This window comes from Pinus tabuliformis, chromosome X (genome assembly GCF_031772625.1).
Source record: "Pinus tabuliformis cultivar Carrire ecotype Pingquan chromosome X, CPIR1, whole genome shotgun sequence".
NCBI classification, from domain to species: domain Eukaryota; kingdom Viridiplantae; phylum Streptophyta; class Pinopsida; order Pinales; family Pinaceae; genus Pinus; species Pinus tabuliformis.
In genome coordinates, this window is record NC_142308.1 from 178,495,153 (window position 1) to 178,516,726 (window position 21,574).

A 21,574-nucleotide genomic window follows, 5' to 3' on the forward strand; every position below is an offset into this window, starting at 1 on the left:
TAGAAATGTGTATCGAAAATAGATTGCACCCTTTTCTGCGGCTACACTTTGCTTGCATAGCTTTCACCATCCTAACTGATGTGACTTTCTTCTTACCTTAAAAGACTCTTGGTTCTCCATTGTCATCAACACACTCAATATATTTTTCATAGAAGTCAACCTTGGTTCTATGTAGATATGACCAATCCATGCCCAACAACATACTGTATGATCCCAACAGTAACACATTCAAATGTGATGTTGTAGGCATACAATTTAATCAAATGCACAAACTCTTACCCAATGATGAACTTGCTTCTTCATACCTGTAGCCAACTGCACTAAGCAAGATTATGCATGCAATTCCTTACGAAAACCAAACTTATCCACCAAGTTAGGACTAACATAGCAATAATTAGATCCAGGGCCAATCAAAATAGAAATAACTTGATCACAAAGCTTACCTTCCATCTCGATGATAGATGTCTGATGTTTTTCCTGTCGGTTGTCCACTGTTGCATAGATACATGGAATACTTTGACTGACATCCCCAAAAGTCTGTGCCTTCTATGCATTGTATATCTTAGGTCTACCACTCTGATACTGTGGACAATCTCTCCTATGATGATCCCCTCCACAAGTCCAACATCACACAGGTTCTCTGATGCATTGAACTGCTTCGGTGGTGCAACATTGTCCTTCTTACCTATGTCCTATGGTCTTGCTCGCTTCTTGTCCCATTTTCCTTTGTTCTTTGCATTACCTCTCCATTATGACTTAATCTTAGTCTTACACTTCAATTGTTCATAGCAATTCTTTAGCTTTCAAATGACCTCCTCCAAAGATCTAGGCTCATCGAACTCAATCATGTCTTTAAATGCAACTGGTAACCCACTAATGAACCTCTAAATCTTGGCCTTCTCCTATGTAAGGTAAGGCACATATCTCACTAACTCTAAGAACTTACTAGTGTACTCTTCATCTGTCATGGAATCCATCTTTAGTTCATAAAATTCTTTTGCCCTGTCATCAAAGTACCTTTCTGACAAGTACTTCTTTTTAAATAGCCACTCAAACTCACTCCAAGGCATATCTTCCTCACGAATACACCTCACATTCTTCACATCTTCCAACCAAATGTCTGCTTTACCTTTGAGACTAAAGGTAGATACTCTAGCTTTCATGACCTCTGAATAATCATGCAACCTGAAGAACTTCCTCTTGCCAACCAACCATGCCTCTGCATCCTGTGGTTTCTTCATTTCGCCATCAAAAGTAGGTGGCTTCGCTTTCTTAAATTCATCCGGCATGTATCCCCTATTACTCCTCCTGTAAGGATGATACCGATGACGATCATAATGCCTATCTGAATCAGAACTAGAATCATATGTGTGTTTGTCCCTTCTCTTATTCAGAGTACCCAACAATCTGCCATCTTTGAGTATATCAGCTCTATCTGATCGACAACCACCATGTGATCTACTACCATATGCCCCATTAGTTTTATCTTCCTGCTAATGACAGATTTGTAATGGTCCCTATTGCCGCAAATCCAACAAGCTCTGAAGTATCACTGCATTTACCTCTACTAGCTTTTCCCGACCCTGTATGATTCTATCATTATCTACCTTGCACCTCCTTATTTCTTCCTTTAAGATTCTCAATGTAACTGCCAAATCAGAAGAGTTCCCAACACCATACTGCTCTTTAGATTCATAGGGATAGTCCTTGTAGTTAACCATCTTGTTAGCCATTTGATATTTCTTCCTGCAAGGCGTATCATGTCAGCTAAACAAAATCACAATAAACCAACGTACCTTAATATAGCTCGGGGAGGATACCTTGTCTGTAAGATCAACAAATTAGCATGATATATTTATAACATAATCATATAACCATGCAACTGTCATTCTAGCTAGGGTCCAGTCATCAATGCATGACATTAACACAACACACTCTACAATCTCATACATGACGATATCCACTACATCACGGTACACTTGACCACATGCAAACATGAAAATGCATAATCATTGCATAACCCTACATACCATGACCTTATGCATGACGACATAAGCCATACCATTGTATGTGGACCATGCACAACTACAATGTAGTCAATACACCAACCTACGTGCAGATAACACTCACGCACGAGTACATGCCATTCCCACACATAACGCATATAATCAAACATAAATGAACAACACTCGTATGTAGCATCATGTAACCCAATACACAATAATGATACAGACGACCAAACATACAATAATGTAACCAAGCAACCACATGATACATGTAAGCAATATATAGCAACACATAACCAATCATATACTCAAAGTGATGGATCCCACAAAAGGACACTAATTTCCACATGACGACATCACCACAACAATGATCAACATCATGCAATTGTAAAAACATATGGAATGCAAGTGTGAGAGACACACATGCAACTGACATGCATGCATGACCAACACATAGCCCATCCAATCTGAGGGGTGAACCATGCTCTGATACCACTCTGTAACACCCTCCTCCCACATCTACCCAAGAAACCATCCAGCCTGGATAAACATGCAATGAGAGGCCACTATGATATGATTCAACCTCCTAAGTCACATTAAGGAAGTGGAACTGACGAAAACACAGCATACAAACATCCAACATCATTAACAGAACCCTCAGAGGACAAGTCAGCCACTCATTCAACTTGTCCTTGGGTCCCACTACTGTTTTAGGTCTCTTGGGCCATAGTCGCTCTCATGCTATGGGCAAGGGAGCGACCAACAACCTAAAGTCACTCTCACAGGCCTACTTGCCAGCGACTGTGGACCAAAATTACTAGTGTTGTGCCAATGACCTCGAGAATTAAGCCACTTTTCAGGCTCAAAGCCCAGGTCACTGCCCATAATTGACCCCATCTCTTCAACTCAATAAAGTAACATGGAAATGACAATACTAAAGCAAATACTTGTTCAAGACCTTGACTGGACCCCTACTAGCCATGACAGACATTTCGTCAAACATATTGCAAATGTGTAATCTATTGGTGTAATTCACAGTTCTGAGCATAGGGGTCTCATACTTAGCTGAGAATCGCTAAGAACCATTGATGACTCAACGCATCAACTTTCATTCCATCCATTAGGTCATAGATACATTGATCATTTAATTATAAGTAAAAACATGATGAGAGCCACACATGGCTACTATCATAAAACACATACATAACCAGCATAATAGCAGTAGAAAATACTCATGAAAGTATAGTCATATAGACCACATATAATCCATCAAAATGATCATAGAAATACAAGGATAAATAGCCTTTCATTAATGATGCAAAATCCAAACCCAGGATGGGACTTCCACGTTCCACCTGACAGTAGAATGGCTGAGCCAAATCTCTCTTTAGCCATTCACCCCTGTGCCATATTCCAAACATGAATGTGGGATCTCATAGAACACATCAATCAAAACTCATCAAGATCCACCTCAGCCCATCAAATAGTGATTCCACCTCACGGTCGAACATCACCAAAACCATCACAAAATCGTCTCCATCATAGCCATCCATGGCTCCAAAGTGTTTAATCCAACCAAGACTAGTAACTCAACCCACAACTGCCGTCAAGCTCCAGAGAATTTTTCCAACCAAGGCTCCAGGATTAGTAACTCAACCCACCAAGGGCTCCAGAGCATTTTTCCAACCAAGGCTATGAGAACTAGTAACTCAACCCATGCTAAGGAAACATGAGAACCAACCAAAAACACAAGGAAATAAACCTACAAACTCCATGGCTATCTAGGAAATGGAAAGGCTAAGCAATCCATGGTCAATCTAGGAAATCCTCCATTCCAATGACAGATCATGACAAAAAAACCACATGCATATGCCATGCATGCCAAAACTAGTGAAGAAATCATACATGCAACTCGGTACCTGCAAGAAAATATGATGTAGCTAGTGATCCCGATGCCTCCTTGAGATTTCCTTCTTTTCCTTTGCTTTCTTGCTCAAAGAATCCAAGTATGTTACACCCTCCAAAAGTGCTCCAATAAAACCCAAAGTGTCTAAGAGTATGAGAGAGACCTCCAACACTGAACTGACAAAAGTTTACCAAGTGATCCTCAGAAGCCTTTTTATGAATGAGGCCTTTATTTTCTTCATTTTCCATTATTTTTTTCATTTTCCTCCTCACATGCAACCTGTGACCTTTCACCTCATTTTTCTCCTAATTTCCATTATTTCCATAAATAATTGTGCCAAAAATGCCATTTTTCCTTTCCAAAGCCTTAGCCATTGCCTTTGCGAATTTCCTTAGCCATAAAAAACCAAATAAACACCCCCTCGGATGTCATTCCCAACATTCAACTTGGAATAAGTGTCCCATTAACAGTTGAAAATGGCAACAAGAAATGCTAAAAATAGCACTGCTATAAATAGCAGTTTGGGTACCAGTGTTGGACATAGCAACAAGAAATGAAAAATGGAAGTGCTAAAAATAGCTTTTCTATAAATAGCATTTCGGGATAGATTCCAATTTTAGTTAGTCCTCGAACTAAAATAGAGAAGTAAAAATTCGAATTTGATCTTAGCAGCTGTTTGTAAAATAATTAATTAATTCATCTTGAGTTAATTAGTTGTAGAAAATCAAACATGAAGTCTATGTGGAGACATGCAATAGTTTCTCCATTGATTAAGGAATTTATCCATAAGTTAAAGAGATAAGGATGAGTTGTAATTTGAGTTGTAATTAGTTAGCTCAGTTAACTGAGTTAAGTCCAATTAGATCAGTTCTAATAGTTTATAGAATTAATTGTGAGTTCAATTAGTTAATGCTTGCATGCATGTAACTGCCGCTCTCCAGATAACTGAATATTCTCTCATAAATAACTCATGCATGTCAATTCAGTCAGAGACCCAGTTGAGATCATAGGACGGGACATTGTACTATCAGTTGGAGGATTTTTCATATATAGGAAACTCATCCATGCAGAAGGAATTATCTCCTTCAGGTTTGTGCAGTTATTTCTAAGCCAAGTGAGCAGTGTGAGGTGGGAATTCACACAAGTGGAAGCACTGGACCCCAGGAAAAATTTTGCAAGGAAATAGGAGGTTTGGAGGGCAGAGGAGAAGGTTGTGAGAGCCTTTGACTGTCTATGAGCAGTATTGTTTGATTGCAGAGAAAGCAGGATAGCTTGAGAGATGATTCTTTTTGTAACTTGAACATATTTCCACTTGTATGATAATATAGAGATTGGGGTTTTAGGCTGAGGCTTTCCCCGGGTTATTTCTTCTGTGTTATGTGTGATTGATTTCTCATTCTCAGTTATATGTGTTCTCATTGATCTTGCTCAATTCAATTAAGCTTCTGCAAAGTTTGTTGTAGAAGTAGATCTTGTATTTTGCTTTAGTATATTGCATAATCTGTTGATCTACATGGGAAATTCTACATGGTATCAGAGCTAGCTGATCCATAAAGAAATTTCTACTTGGTATCAGAGCAATGGTGATCAAAGCGAAGAACAGTATACAAGAAGGGAGAAGTTCGAAGTTGAGGTTCTCGAATATAGAATTCGAATTCTTATCACATCTCAAATTTCACCAATGACGTTCAACGGTTGAGGCTCGAGTATGCTCTTGATGGCAACTCGAACTATATAGCCTAGAAGGATCGCATGGAAGCAGTATTAGAGGACAACGGTCTAAAGGACTTCATTGATCAAGAAGTCCCCAAGCCGATAGCAGCTAATGCTACAGAATTAGCGGAATGGAAGAAATGTGTGGCTAGAGCGAGGAGAATCCTTCTGGAGGGAGTTCAAGACCACATAGTCTCGAGTCTCCATGGGAAGGAGACACCGTTTTTGATGTGGAAAACATTGAAAGATCTATATCAGAACAACAACGATCAGAGGAAGTTGGCGCTGAAAGACAAGCTTCGGAAAATCAAGTGTGAAAAGGGCGACACGATCTCTACGTATCTGAACAAGCTCACCACCTGCAAGGATGAGCTTGGAAGTGTAGGGATCATGACAGCCGATGATGACATGGTGAGTCTAGCTCTCCTCGGTCTTCCTAAGAGCTGGCATAGCTACCAAGACTCGATAAATGGAAGAGAAAAACTGCTAGATTGGGAATGACTTTGGTCAGATTTGATGCAGGAGGAGATAAGAAGAAGCACCAGAGATGGTTCTTCATCCAAGGAGGATGAAGAAAATTGTGCCTTAGCGGGTAAGGTGAAGAAAGGGAAGGAAAAGGATTCTCATCCCAAATTGAGTTCTTCCCATGGTGGGAAGAAGTTTGACAAATCGAAAGTGTGATGCTTCCATTGTCATGAGGTGGGCCATTTTGCTACAAATTTTCCACTGAAGAAATCCAAGACGGGATCCAAGGAAGGATCTGAAGGTAAGGCATTGGCCTCACATTTCGAGTTGGATTTCACCCTCTTCACATGCATGGTTTCATCCATGGTGGGATGTGGTTGGTTTCTTGACAGTGGAGCTTCATTCCACATGACTGACGATAAGAGTTTGTTCAGTACCTTGGAGGAGAAAGATCTCAAGATACTCATAGCGATGGGTAATGATGAAAAGTATAGTGTCTTAGGTGTAGGCATGGTTGTTTTTCAGAGGGAGCATGGAGCTTGCATTACCTTGACCGATGTTAAGTATGTACCAGGACTAAGGAAAAATTTGGTGTCGATCGTAATGTTGGAAGACAAAGGTTATGATGTAGTCTTCAATAAGGGAAAGGTTTTCCTTCCACACATCACCACTAGATAGGTGAAGCAGATCGGTTCACGAGTCAAGAACCTGTATTCTCTTTAGGTTTAAGATGTATGCAAAGCCTTGAGGAGCAAGGAAACTGATGGAGACTTGGTGGTTGAGAGGGAGAGTACATTACCTCTCAACATCCAACGCTAGAAGAAGTCTCAGACAATTATGGAGGAGCCACAATTGGTGAAGCAGCTTCAGGAGGTTATGGAGCAGCCACAACTAGAGAAGCCGAGAGGAGATCGAGTGGAGGCATCTACTCATGCGGAGACCTCCAGTAGGGGGAAATTTCAAGCCAAGTGGGCAAGGGGATCACATGCATCCATACCTCCAGGTAGGAGGTGGGGCAATATGGAGTGACAGTCCCAAGAAGGCTGGAATAGGGGTAGGATCATTGAGGTACCCAACCTCTTTGATTAGACCTTGCTACGGGAGCCCCAACGAGGAGTAGTAGGACTTGCTAAGTGGGTAGAGATGGATGCGGATGGAGTGGCAAAGAGAGCTACAGTGCAGGAATCCCAAGACAGTGCAGAGCTAATAGGCTACAACAATGCAAGAGGCACAAGAGTGTTGCACTAGTGCAGGATGGCACAAAGAGGTGTGCAATGGTGCGAGATGCATGGAGTGTTGCAGCAGCTCAGAGGTTAGAGAGGGAGCACTTGTTAGCAGCAGATGGAGCTTCAGCATCAGAGGATGTTTCTAGCCCAACAGAGAGGTCAATTGTGAATTTTTTGTTTCTAGAGTTGCTGGAGCAACAACACTTGGAAGAAGTGTTGCATGTAGAATATTCCAAAGGTTCAGGATTGGGTTCGAGTTGAATGCCTTTCTTGTTGAGAGGGAGTGTTGAAAATGGAAACAAGAAATGCTAAAATTAGAAGTGCTAAAAATAGCACTACTATAAATAGTAATTCGGGTACCATTGTTGGACATAGCAACAAGGAATGAAAAATGGAAGTGCTAAAAATAGCTTTGCTATAAATAGCATTTCAGGATAGATTCCAATTTTAGTTAGTCCTTGAACTAAAATAGAGAAGTAACAATTCGAATTTGATCTTAGCAGCTGTTTGTAAAATAATTAATTAATTCATCTTGAGTTAATTAGTTGTAGAAAATCAAACATGAAGTCTATGTGGGGACATGCAACAGTTTCTCCATTGATTGAGGAATTTATCCATCAGTTAAAGAGATAAGGATGAGTTGTAATTTGAGTTGTAATTAGTTAGCTCACTTAACTGAGTTAAGTCCTGTTAGATTAGTTCTAACAGTTTGTCGAATTAATTGTGAGTTCAGTTAGTTAATGCTTGCATGCATGTAACTGCTGCTCTCCAGATAATTGAATATTCTCTCATAAATAACTCATGCATGTCAGTTCTGTCAGAGACCCAGTTGAGATCAGAGGAAGGGACAATGTACTATCAGTTGGAGGATTTTTCCTATATAGGAAACTCATCCATGCAGAAGGAATTATCTCCTTCAGGTTTCTGCAGTTATTTTTGAGTGAAGTGAGTAGTGTGAGGTGGGAATTCACACAAGTGGAAGCACTGGACCCAAGGAAAAACCGCGCAAGGAAATAGGAGGCTTGGAGGGTAGATGAGAAGGTTGTGAGAACCTTTGACTATCTATGAGCAGTATTGTTTGATTACAGAGAGAGCAAGATAGCTTGAGAGCTGATTCTTTTTGTAACTTGAACATATTTCCACTTGTATGATAATACAAAGATTGTGGTTTTAGGTTGAGGCTTTCCCTGAGTTATTTCTTCTATGTTATGTGTGATTGATTTCTCATTCTCAGTTATATGTGTTCTCATTGATCTTGCTTAATTCGATTAAGCTTCTGCAAAGTTTGTGGTAGAAGTAGATCTTGTATTTTGCTTTAGTATATTGCATAATCTATTGATCTACAGTGGGAAATTCTACATGGTATCAGAGCTAGCTAATCCATAGAGAAATTTCTACATTGACTGTGGTTATTGTTTTAACTTTTATTACATGGAATATTCACCAAGGTTGTTACATTTACATTTTCTCAATTTAGTTAAAAAACAATGCTCAATTTCTAGTTAATTAATAATTATGGTTTGCCTCTTAGTTTTTGGTAAGTAGGGTTTGTTCTATAATTTCCAATACTTAGGGTTTTTTCTTTACCTGTCAATTGTTAGTGTTTTTCATGTGTTAGGGTTTGTTCATTGATTGTCACTAGTTAGGATTTACTTTTTAATTGCCAACATTTAGGGTTTTCTCTTTAAAGAGGGATTTCTTTCCAATTATTAGTGATTTGCCGAATTGGTGTTTACAATAATTAGGGTTTCATCTCTAATGAATTTTTTTGACTGCAACATTAGAACAAGGATCGACTAGTGCATGAACTCAAGGTGTGAGTAGGTATTCTAAGGTATTGTTTTGTAGGTTTCCAAAGTCCTTCTCTCTCATTTTTAATGCTACATTTCGAAGTCCACAGACCCTAGATTGACATTTAAATGGTGGTCCATCAATATGCCCTATACTGTAACCAACACTCATCCCTCCCCTCCCATCCCAACTATATGTATTTGATTATTTATGTTAATCCCCCAACCTTGCCATGATGGTTATTTGTCAAATAAATGTGGCTAAATTTGGGAGCTTTCTCCATGCAAGCATGTCTAGCTTAATTTCCCTAGCGTGGAATAGAAATGCTCACAATATTGATCTTCTAGATAGTTATGGTTGCATCACCTTCGATTGTTTCATGATGGTTTCTCTGCATCTGAGTAGTAGAAGAAATTATGTTGAAATGATAGCTTGTTTGCAACTACCAGGGTGCGACGAGAATAAATCATGCTATGGGAGCCTAGGTTCATTCACATTCTGCTAGTGGAATTAGTTCAGAATTTTGTATTCTTGGTGGATTTTGAAGTGGGCCTCCCTTATTCCAAGGGTGGTGTCTGGACGTTGGCATATTTGGAAGCTCTGCAATAAAATTCTTGCTTCACTGAGGACCTCCCTCTGCTATGAAAATCTTGTGTGGGTGCAACACCCATTAGGGGAATTTTGAGGTCTAAAATGGGCCTCCTAAGAAAAATGTACAACCAAAATAAACTTTATAATAACCAATAGGATTCAATATGTGATGTCAAACTTGGAGGATGATTTAACATTTTCAGAGTAAAAAAGTAAAAAGATTAAAAAATAATAAAATAATAAAACCACATTTTCAACTCATATTTTGAACTTATCTCCCTAATGTTTTACTCAAATTTTGAGCAGGAGTACTTGTTGGATGCAAAATTTAATTCCTCATCCAATGAGTACCCATTTTTCATACTTTCGATGGACCCAGTTACACGAAAAATGAGAAATACACGACAAAATGTGATTGCAATCATAATTTTCCATGTATTTCTCATTTTTCGTGTAGCAGGGTCGATCGAAACTATGCAACATGGGTACTCCTTGGATGACGAATCAAATTCTTCATCCAACGAGTGTTTCCACTCAAAATTTGAGTAAACCCATAGGGAGATAAGTTGAAAATATGAGTTGAAAAAATAGTTTTTTATTTTATTCCTCTAAAATTTGATGATGTAATTTAATCTTATTTTATTATTTCCACTATTATTTTATAATTTCCTTAGGAGGCCCATTTTAGACCTAAAAACGCCCCTCATGAATATGGATGGGTGTTGTGGCGTTTTGGTCTTTTGGGGTCAAAGGTAAGCTTTCCAATTCTCTTCTATGTGAGATTTCCTTCCAGCAACGATAACTTCTCTTTCTTCAAGTCTCATTTTTGCCTTGCTCAATTGGAGGTATCTCACTCTTGGTGTTCTAGATTTATAAGTTTCTCTTCCACTTCGAATTGTGTTTGTTGGAACCTTTCAGACTCAGTGTCCTCCTTTGGCTATCCATGGTTCTTTTTGCCTTGCTGGCACTTGTAGTTCTATTCGCTTAGTTCATGCATAATTTCAGACCTTCTATAGACTCTAACTCCTCAGACTCAGATTCACTGGCTTATTTAGTGTGTGACCATTGCGAAAAAGAACATCAAGCTATTAATTTGGAAATCTATGATTTTCATGTCATGATGTACCAATAGCAGGCCTCTGAGTGAAATTCACTCGATATGATTTCGACTCTGCAACAAAGAGTTTCTTGTTTAGAAGATGAGGTGGATGCTTTATGACGTATTTTGATGGGACTACAACTACATGAGGACCATCAATCCAACCTACCTGTTGAGCCCTCTCGTGGTATTGACCTCAATAGGGCATTGGACCATGCAGATTAATCATAATTGCCATGTTTGGTTTCAGATGCTTATATTTTTTGTTCCAATTTTGTTCCCTATACTCTTCTCAACAAATAAGATTACACTTAGGATTGAGAATTTTTGTTGTAATCTAGGTAAGGAAAATTAGATACACTCTAGCATCCCATATGTCTTTGAGCAGAATGGCCATCTAATTCTCCCAGGTATTTGCCACAACCAAGTGTGGATATAATACAAAGAAGTACTAATTTTTGTTAAAAAAAGTTTTTATTTTTTGAGGCTTTTGGTGAATTCTATGAAACAAATTGTGATTGTGATTTTTTGTTATCTAAAATATATTTTTGAATGCATAACTATATTCAACATCGTGAAAATACCCCAAAACACCTGTGCACAACTTACAATAACTTGTGATTCATCCTTATCAATTTTAGTCAAATTTAATAGAAAAACTTAAGAAATACAAAAATCTCAACCAAACTATATAATGTAATAATATTTATTTTAAAATAATATTTAATTTTAAAAATAATACTCCAATTGATACCAATTTAAAAAATTCAAAAAATCACCATCAAATCATATAATTTATTAATAATAACTCTTAAAAAATAAAACGAATTTGCTAAAAGGAAATCTTAATAAAAATTTAAGTTATAAATTTATACTTAATGTTGACTTGCGAATTTTCTGTAACCTGTCAAATAGGTCTGAAAATTAAAAAGATGTTTTGTCAAATTAGAGACCCGGCCCGACACAACAATAGTACTTTGACCCGACATATTCACGAGAGTTTAGTACATTGCATTATTAAAAATACATTGAAAGTAACAAAAAAAACATTATTATTAACGAAAATTTGTTTGGTCTAATTTAATTATTGTTTTACAAATTCCAAAAACATAATAATTAAAAGAAAATTAATAAAAATTTTACTAGAATTTATATTTGAATGCATAAATGAATTTTGAAAAAATTATAATATTTTATTTTTACAAAATAAGCAATTCAAACATAAATTCTTTCATGTAACTTTCAGAAAATTGACCAAATATTTATTAATTAAACTCTGCTAAATTTAAAAATATAAAATTTAGTTAAATATACATCATTAAATCTCAGATAATTTTAGATTAAAAGGTAGACACTCCAAGATCTAAAGTAGTGCTTATTTTTAATAGAAACACGATTTATCATTTAGGTATCATTTGACGGGCGTTTCAACATTTAGGATTCGAGTAGCGTGCACAATGCTCCATGGTGCCCACTACCTGGGGTCTACGCACGACAGATGTTCAGTATTTATTTTCATGGAAGAAGTCCCGTTAGGCACGACAAGCACAGGCATCTACAGTTGTAAAGCCACTTGCTCTCAACAAATAAAGTCAAATTAGTAGCAATTTATGGGGATAATTAAAGCATGGCTTGTGATCAAAATAATCGGTTGGCTAGGGTTGGAGTTTCAGATCTCTTCCTGGCCAGTTGAATGGAATTTTAATCACGGTGTGTGGTGTTTGGTGTGTTTTTGGTTTGTCTTTTTCTTAAATGATAATTTTTAAGTAAAGATTTTTAGGAGAAATCATTTAGAAATTTTTGCTTAAAATGATGAACCACGTAAGCTTTCAATATGAGATGATATATTTTTTTTAAATATAAAAATGTGAATTAGTTATTAGGAAAAATATTTTAATTTTAAATTATTTAATTATTAATTTGATTTGACTATTATTTTTATTTAATTAATAATATGTTTAATTATTTTAAAGTTTTTGATGGGAATTGTGTGAAATAAAATTTAACTAATTATACAATTTTTGATAAATTGTAATAATTTTTTGAGTCGTCTACAAATCAAAAGTGGCTGGAACTTGGGCAAATTTTTTTCAAAAAATCTTGTAAAGGCAGTGTTTGAATCATGTTTTGGATGGTGGAAATAAATTCAACACCATCAAAAACGTCTAGGACACCTAAAATTTTGAAGTTTAACAATTATAACTTGGATTTACAAAAATCCTTGCTAGATTTTCTCTAAATATGACCTGAATGCTAATTACACTACAACATATTTTTTATTATCTAAAATATATTTTTGAATACATAACTGAAATGTTTTTTATTATTTTTAAAATAATACTTAAAAATGATTATATATATAATTTATTAATAATAACTTTTAAAAATTAAAACTAAAATAAAACCTTAATAAAAATTGAAATATTCTAAATTTATGCTTTTGACTTGTGATTTTTTTTAACCTGTCAAATACATTTAAAAATTAAAAAAGATTTTCCGTCAAATTCGAGGGCCGACCAGAAAACAAGATAACGTCGTTGTACTTCTTTGACACGGCACATTGTTGGGTTAAATTCATTAAATAGAGTTTAATAAAAATGTATAATTAAAAATACATTTTAAGTAAAAAAATAATATTATAAGATCAGGATCATGAAAAATTATTTAGTCAAATTTTCAATTTTTTTAATAAATTAATATAAGTTTTTAATTAATAATAATAAATTAAAAAAATATTTTTAATAATAAAAAAGTTAGCCCACATTTTCAAATAATGCTAAGTAATCAATTGTTTTCTTTTAAATAATAAAAATTAGATGTTATCATATATTTTTAAAATATCGTTCTTGTGTCAAGAAAGTCCTACAACAAACCCAAAGAATCAGGGAGATTACTACACGTAAAACGGCTTCAGCCTAAACCTCTGATCTCATGGAATTAACCAGAGGGAAGTTGACGTTGCTATAAGAGCAGTCGAGAAGGCTTAAGCCTCAAGATTGCACATATCCTTGATGCCAGTCCACTGGTCTAGTGCCGAATTCTCAGGTTCAGTTTCAAGTCAAGAAACCCTACTGCTCGGATATGGAAGCTCTTGTTCACGGCGCTAAAATTCGTGAGCAACATTGCGCAATTGACAATAATACTTCTTTTAGGTCCGCATCATCTCTGAAGCAAGCGATCTCTGCCATGAAATTCGACAGGCCGGAAATCGAAGGCGAGGCGCCGCTTAAGGTCGCAAGATCGAGGTCCATTGCGGAGGTCGAGGATGCGTGCAAGCAGTTTCGAAACTATGTCATAGAGATGGTTGCGGAGGACAAGAATGTGAACGACCTTATGGATGTGGAAGAATTGCTGTATTGTTACCAAAATATCACCTGTCCCGTTTACAGGGATTTGCTGAGCCAATTTTATGCAGAGATCTGTAGTGATATCTTCTTGGATTTTGCTTCTTCCTCTTCCCACGATGAAGAAAGCCTCAGCGGTTCTTCAAATTTTTGATCTAGAGAATTAGAGTTCTGAGAGCTTTGTGTACGTGTGGGGCTAGAAATCTAAATGCCGAAAAAAGGAACTCGAATTTCTTTCTCATAAAATTCTTTAAAGTACGAATTTTCTGTGAGAGTAAACTAGATGGCCTATCCTTTACCTGTGAAAGCAAACTGACATGTGCGCGTCTCAGACCCCAGTCCTAAAAATCTATACAAATCATGCGCATGATGATTTTGTTATATCTTTACTGGATAATATGGTTGTTTTACCAAATAATGTTATGGCTTTTCCATTCTTCTGTACAGTCTTCCTGCGAAAAAAGACTTGACGAAACATAAAACAATCTAAAATAAAACTTGTTAAATACATAAATTATCAATAAAAGCACAGCATCTCAAATCTTGAAGCAATACTTTTGAATTTCTTAGAATTTCGGTAACTTCATGAATTTTTAAGTCGAAACCAGTCTGCAGAAATCGACTTCTTTTATGGTGATAGGCGTAGCCTCAAGAATTTTCGTCTCCGAATCGGTTTGCATAAATCGTGTAGATCAGGTGGCAAGGGTGAACGCAGCGGTTTCTTCGTCTGCTTATTGGGTTTCTTGTACAGATGAGAGCTTGTGCAGAGTAGCCACCTCCACTGCTTAGAGCTTGAGGCTTCTCCCAGGTTCACTGTTGGTGAAGGGTTTGTCCGTGCTCTCGGCTGGCTAGATTTTGCGTTTGCTGAAGGCGATTCCGGCAGCAAGGATTCAAAGCTGGGATCCACGGATTATGTAGTTGTACGGTCCTTCTTAAGCTTTTATTACAATGTAAATCTGCCCATCGATCTGCTGGTTTTCCACCAGAGATCATCCAGATCAGTGTCAGGAGGATCCATACGGTATTCCTGTGCTTTTACCGTGGTCTTTCCTCGCAATTCGCGCTAAAGAAGGAACGAGGGTTTCATGATCCAAACTTGAGGAGTGTCACTGCAATCCAGGACCCTCAGCTACCTGAGGTTTTTTAATGAATTTGGTGATCCATTGCAGTTTTTAACTATAAATTATCAATTTTTAGTGTTCAGTTTTCTGGCTATGATTGTATTGGAAGCATCCTATATCAATGGCTCTGCTTTACCATAATTTTCATTTTCATTTTCACTCCACTGACACTAGTTTGCAATTGATCTTCCTAAAGTACATCCCTTTGTTCTTGGTAATTTTTATCTTTTATGATTCGTCGCCAACACCCACATCCTCAGTTATATGCTCATCGGATTGAAGGTTCTCCTGTTGGCCCTCTGTACATTATTGAAGTCAAGGCCTAGGGAAACGATCCGGAGGCGAGATGTCAAACCTTCTCTGAAGTGAGATCCGCTCACCGGATTTAAGGTTGTCCGGTTAGCCCTATACATTACGGAAGTGAGGGTCAGGGTGACCAATCCCAAGGACTCTATGTTAAAATCCTCTCAGGAAGAGAGAGCATTTAGAGGAAACATCTCTGCAATTGCAAGTTCTTATGCAGGAATACCAATGATACATTGGCATGGGTATTCATAGATAGTCCTGGCACTTTAGATTGTGTTCTTGGAATTTCTTTCAAGGGTTTAGTTTTCCATTGAGAATTAAAGTTTAACGGTTTAGTTTTCCATTGATGATTAAAGATTGGGTGAGTTGAAGTAAAAGAAAATATTTTTTATTTTTTTCAAGTCGTTTTTTTCAAGTCGTTTATAAAATAGTAAATGTTTATTTTTTGTTTGGAGTATGCCTTAAAATTGTTTTTTTTTGCTAAGAGCTAGTCTCTTCCTAAGTAAGGAAACACTTTACTTTAATGGTGCAAGAGTTAAAGCTTTTTATGGACCACCCACCACCAGGGTATTCCAGGTGGTTTGGTTGTTTGGTTTTCCTATGATGAGTCAAGCTGATAGCAGCTAGTGATGAGTGTGTGATGAGTGTCCTTACTTCTAGTTTGACAACTAAGTTATAATAAGTTTTCTCACTGTGTAAAAGTAAATATTTATTTTTATTATTTTGTTTAAATTTACCCACTTACACATGAGCTGTGTTTCAAGACTTAGGGATCTAGAAAGTAAAGTGGTACAAGGTCTAGGTCGATTGAAGAAAAAGATAGGCTTGAAGTTCACAGTAGAAGAGAAACCTATTCTAAAGAATTGATCTAAGCTAATGCATTGATCTCAGCTAATGCAGTAAAGATGAAAACTTTAGCCGAAGTAGCTAACTCATCATATCAGAATTCAAAACTAGCCTCTGATTTGCAAGCATCACAAGGAACAACTTTTGGAACAACTACTTCTCCAAGGATAGTCAAAATGATCTGAGACTTCTACCTAGGTGGCAGGTAAGGACACATAAAAACGTTTGATTAAAGGATATATTTGGTTGATTTCACAAGGGATCTTATCTTAATTCGTGAGAGGACTTCAAAAGAGATTTCAAGAAGCCAAACAAAGATAGGAAGATCTCAGAATTAAGCCTGCAAACATGTAGGTTTTTATTGAAATTACTGAAAAAAAAAGAAAAAAAAAAAAGAAAAAAGAAAAAAAGATAACGTCACCCAAAGAGGAGCACTGAATGCATGCAAAGAATAGAATTATTTCAAACTTCTTTATCAAATCGGTTTTTTTTCTATGACCATGGCTCCTTTGTATGGAGAGTAAGCTGCTCAAGTTCACGAACATGCTCACTAAAGCTTTCATGCTGCATTGGTTTAGTGTCCATTTCTGTATGGTCTTAAATTTCCCTACATTGTCACTATAAAAGTAACATTTTGACTTCAGAACAAAGAATGCTCCTTAACTGAAACCATACCGTTTTCAAGCGCAACCTCTTAAGTCATCAGAACATGTGCTTCTTGCTCTCACTTTGGCAGAACTGCTCTATAACTTTTCATTCTATTTGCAACCGACTACTCTCTTCCAAACAGGCCGTTCTACTTTTTGATTTCCAGCAAATGATCTTACAATGCTTTGTTCTCATTCTGCAAGCCAAAGATTGATTTTTTTCATGGTTTGAATGTGAACTTTCTGGTCATCAGTTGAGGCATCGAACATTCTAGGCAGTATTTGGTTTTGTTCTTTCAACTTATTCATATTTGTTTTGGATGGATTTTCCCATTGAACTTGTGGTAGGCGAATCTAAACATTTAAGAATATTTCTGTGTAACATTATCAAAACAATTTTTTTTGTGGGATTATGGAATGGCATTGGTACAATGAGATATTACCTCTTTCATTAGGTTTCAAATCTCACTTGGAAATTTTTGGCCCTTTGTAATAAGGCTGAAAAAATAGGTTTCCCACTCTCATGGAATTTTGGCTCACGCTACTCTTAGCAACCACTGGTTTGATCTTGGGCCATGACAAAATTACCCCAACAAATTACCAAATCAACATAATAAGAAAAAACAAAAATCGCTCATTCTCCTTGTACAATTAGTTTTAACCATTATACAATTAGTTTTTACTATTAACTTTTACCAATTAACTATGAAAATTTTATGGCTCTAGATGCATTGTCTCTAACAATTTTCCTTCTAGTCTCCGGAAAGAAAATACCATTCAAACTTCATGAGTTTCACGGAAAAAGAAATACTTATTCACTCTATTGATGTGCCCATAAATAGAAGTTCATCTATTGAAAGCATTCACAATCCAGAATCTTCTCGTCAAATTACTCTTCACTTTAAATCTAGGAATTGAACAGTTGAATAGGATGGCCAACAACCACATGCAGGTGCCTCCAGTTTTCCAATTGTTTGACTTTCGTTCAAGTTTGGAGGAATGTGAAAATGACCATTTGTGAACAATGGGAAAGGGGATTAATGGGGTTGGAATTACAGGGGATACATATTTTCCAGTTTATACGCTTATTCATATATATTTATTAATACAGTGGAGTTGTATATGTTTATAGTTAAATTTAAATTTAACTATGAACATATATCATGTAACTGTATTAATAGACCAATTAAATATTGATTGCCTACAATTATTAACAAAAATAAAACATAAACAAACCAACCATTAGTGCAGGTCTTGTACATCAAGACAGGAAAAACTTATCATCCGAGGTACAGTTAAAGTCGCTACAATTTTAAATACTTTAATGGACCTTCAATAAATTCTCGTTACCCATCATTAAAGTCAGTATATCAAAAAAAAAAAAAAATATCAGCGATTCAAGCATCTGTCAATCAATAGATAACACCTTCGTGACGTAATGACAATAAAGTCACCTGGAGAGACCATAAAGCCAGCTACCCAGCCAATCATACGTAGACACAATAAAGCCAACTATTCGTACAATATTATATCTCCTGTTTTAACTTCTCCATATTTTAGTTATTTTTTTGGTATGTTTTTTTTATAATTTTTATTTATTTTTTAGTAAAAAATTTAATTACTATTTTGATAAAATTTAGTAAATTTTTTTTGGCAATATATATAAAAATTTTAAATGTCCACGTTTTTGATAGTGTTGAATTATTTTCTACCATAAAAAAGATTTAAACACTCTTACCCACATTTTTTAAAAATAAATAACCAAATTGTAACTAACAAAAAAATAACTTCCAAACAAAATTATCTTAAAAATAATCTTTTAATTATTTTTTAAATTATATTTATTAAAAATGTGAAATTTATATAATATCTATTCCCAAAATATTTGAAAACTAATTTTAAATAACATAATTACAATTCATATTATATAAATCAACCTATTAAAAATTTAAACTACATCAACATATAAAATAATCCCAAAAATAATTATACCGTTTGCACAAATAAAGGGATACGAGAATTCCCAAGATCTTCATTTGTAAATGACCAGTACCCCAATATTGTATATAAACAAAAGGCACAATTTTTTTGGGATGAATTATTATAAAATAAAAATAAAATATTGGGTTAAAAAAGGAGTTATTATGTATTAATTTTTATATTAGTAGTTGGTGAATAAAGTATTATATTTAAAACAGGTATAGTTTAATTTATAGATGAAATAAACTTTTTGTATTGTATGACAAAACAATTTTAAGAAAGAATGTGATTTTTTTTATTATTTAAAATGTAATATTTGAATGTATAAATTGTCACATCTCCATATATATTATAATAATTAAAAATTACCTTCTATCATAACTCTTTTACCTACTTGCCATAGTCACATAAATTATTACTATTTATTAAAATTTACTGTAATTTACATAAGTCAAATAACAACTTTCAAGCATGGTTATGATGGTACTTACTATAAGCTTTAGGTTGATACCATGTACAATCTTATTTTAAATGATATTTTAGCACTGATATGCATATGATACGGGCAATGTTTACAATTCAAATCACACTTGGGCTTTAGTGTTGTACATAGTTCTCAGTATGTAATTTAAAGCTTATTAATGTTCTTCTCTGCCACGGAGTTGTGGCAGGAGCAGGCTTCATCCATTATGTCGTCTGCCCTCCAGTTGTCCTCCTTGCCTCGTTCTCTTCGCTTCATCAACAGTGCACAAGCTTGGGTGTCGATCCTACGGTTGTTATACTTTCTGGAAAACTTCAATGTGCAATATGTTGGCGGTGTGGTTCATTATTCACTTCTACTCTCGGCTCTCGGGCTATGCTACCAGGGTTTCGCTCCAGGAGGGTTTGTGCAGTGTCGAGGATGTCATGGCATCCGTAATGGCTCTTGAGGCAAATGATTTCTCTACCCAGGTGCGACATATGTCAGGTAAGTCCATAAATTTCATTATCTTTTTCTTGGCTTTCGTCTAAGTTCATCTCGGCTGGTATCTTCTGACACCTTGCCGACACTGGGATGTAGGTTTTGCGGATACAGTCTTGGCGTTCCTAAGGACCCCCGTAGCAGTTTACGCTGATCCTGCCACCATTCTCCTGCTCCAGTCATTAAAGGGTTTACAGGTATGCTTTAGTCTAGCCGCAGTCTGTGTAATGGCTAAGTAGAGAGGTTGGTTGTTCTTATAGATGTTGCTTTCAGTTGTTTAGAGTAACTATCTAGGTTTTCTAGATTTACACTTGAAAAAAAATGTAATTATTCTAATTTGAACAAAAAGGGGCTTGGCCCGAGGAAAACTTCATTGCTGCGAATGTATATTTAACTAGGTATTCGTTTCTGTTTTCGAATGATTATACATATCTCCTGTTTGTTGAAATGGAATCAGGGTTTAGCCTTTATCATCTTTGTTTGTATTTAAGAGGAGGCTTGAAACCTTCGTTCTGATATTCAAATGGTATCTGGGTTTACACTGGCAACCTGGAAAACTCACGGGAAGGCCTGAATACTTCTCCGCGGCACTTCTAGGTGTATTGATGCCTTCTGGGCTTGTAGTCTTTACAACATAGGTATAACATGATTTTTTATCACTGGGCATATAATGTTTTTAGCTACGACTAAACTCTGTCTTTAGTTTTATTGATGTCTTCACTGGATAACTCTTTGTTTGGGCATCTCTCCGGTTCCATAGCGTGATGCATGTGAACCACTGGGCAATGACTCGAACCGTATTATTTCAACATATGTGAAATTTGGGGTTTTTAAAATGTTTTCTTGACTTATAAGCACAATTCTTCTTCTGAGATGCATATCTATTTTCGATGATTATTAACAGCTTTCTATGGTTAAGCTATTCATATATTTATATGGCTATTTGCGTCATGCTTATTCTGTCTATTCGCCCTAAATGAATTTGGGATTCTACTGTTCAGTGCCATATAAGTTTTCAAATTCTATTGCCAGTATTAGAAAATGTAGAGAAAAGAAAAAGGTTATAGTGATTTTTCAAATTTAATAATTTACACAGGTTTCAACCGTTATTTTTATCTATAAATATTTTGTTTCTCGTTTTTAGCAAGTTATTTGTTCATACATTCTTCTCTTAGCTAATTGAACTTAGTTCTTTTCTGTTAATACTATGCATGCACAATTTTTTTTTGTTTGCCAAAAGCTATTTTCCTGAGTCTGTACTTAATTGTTCAAATCTCTATTTAAGTAGGAATATCTTATCTCTAATTTTTAGATATCACTATACAGTAATTTAGGTGTTATTTACAACATTTACCAGAATTTAACATTTTATCCTAATAACTCATAAAAAAATAAGTTGCTCTAGGTTATTTACTTACTTGTACAACTATAATAAAGAAAGAAAATTCAATTGTTGAACTCACCTCTGTAATTTACAGATTTCAATCCTCTCAACCTTGAGACTGACCATCAAGTCCATGTCTTCCCCCGAGCTTGGTCACAAGACCAATGTCTTCTTGCAAGACTTCGCAC

The 21,574-nt window shown here is 35.8% G+C and overlaps 2 protein-coding genes across 2 annotated transcripts; both read left to right on the forward strand.

Annotated features, from left to right (window-relative positions):
• The first annotated feature begins 13,693 nt into the window (after positions 1-13,693).
• LOC149139029 (uncharacterized) lies at positions 13,694-15,258 on the forward strand. Its single transcript, XM_089449824.1, has one exon. It carries the CDS (start codon positions 13,879-13,881, stop codon positions 14,293-14,295), a length of 417 nt encoding a protein of 138 aa, XP_089305950.1. The 5' UTR covers positions 13,694-13,878; the 3' UTR covers positions 14,296-15,258.
• A 4,380-nt stretch (positions 15,259-19,638) lies between these two features.
• Positions 19,639-20,842, forward strand: LOC149139030 (uncharacterized). The gene is made up of 2 exons (XM_089450168.1): positions 19,639-20,008; positions 20,102-20,842. The coding sequence occupies exons 1-2, from the start codon at positions 19,840-19,842 to the stop codon at positions 20,239-20,241; spliced, it is 309 nt and encodes a 102-aa protein (XP_089306294.1). The 5' UTR covers positions 19,639-19,839; the 3' UTR covers positions 20,242-20,842.
• The last annotated feature ends 732 nt before the right edge of the window (positions 20,843-21,574 follow it).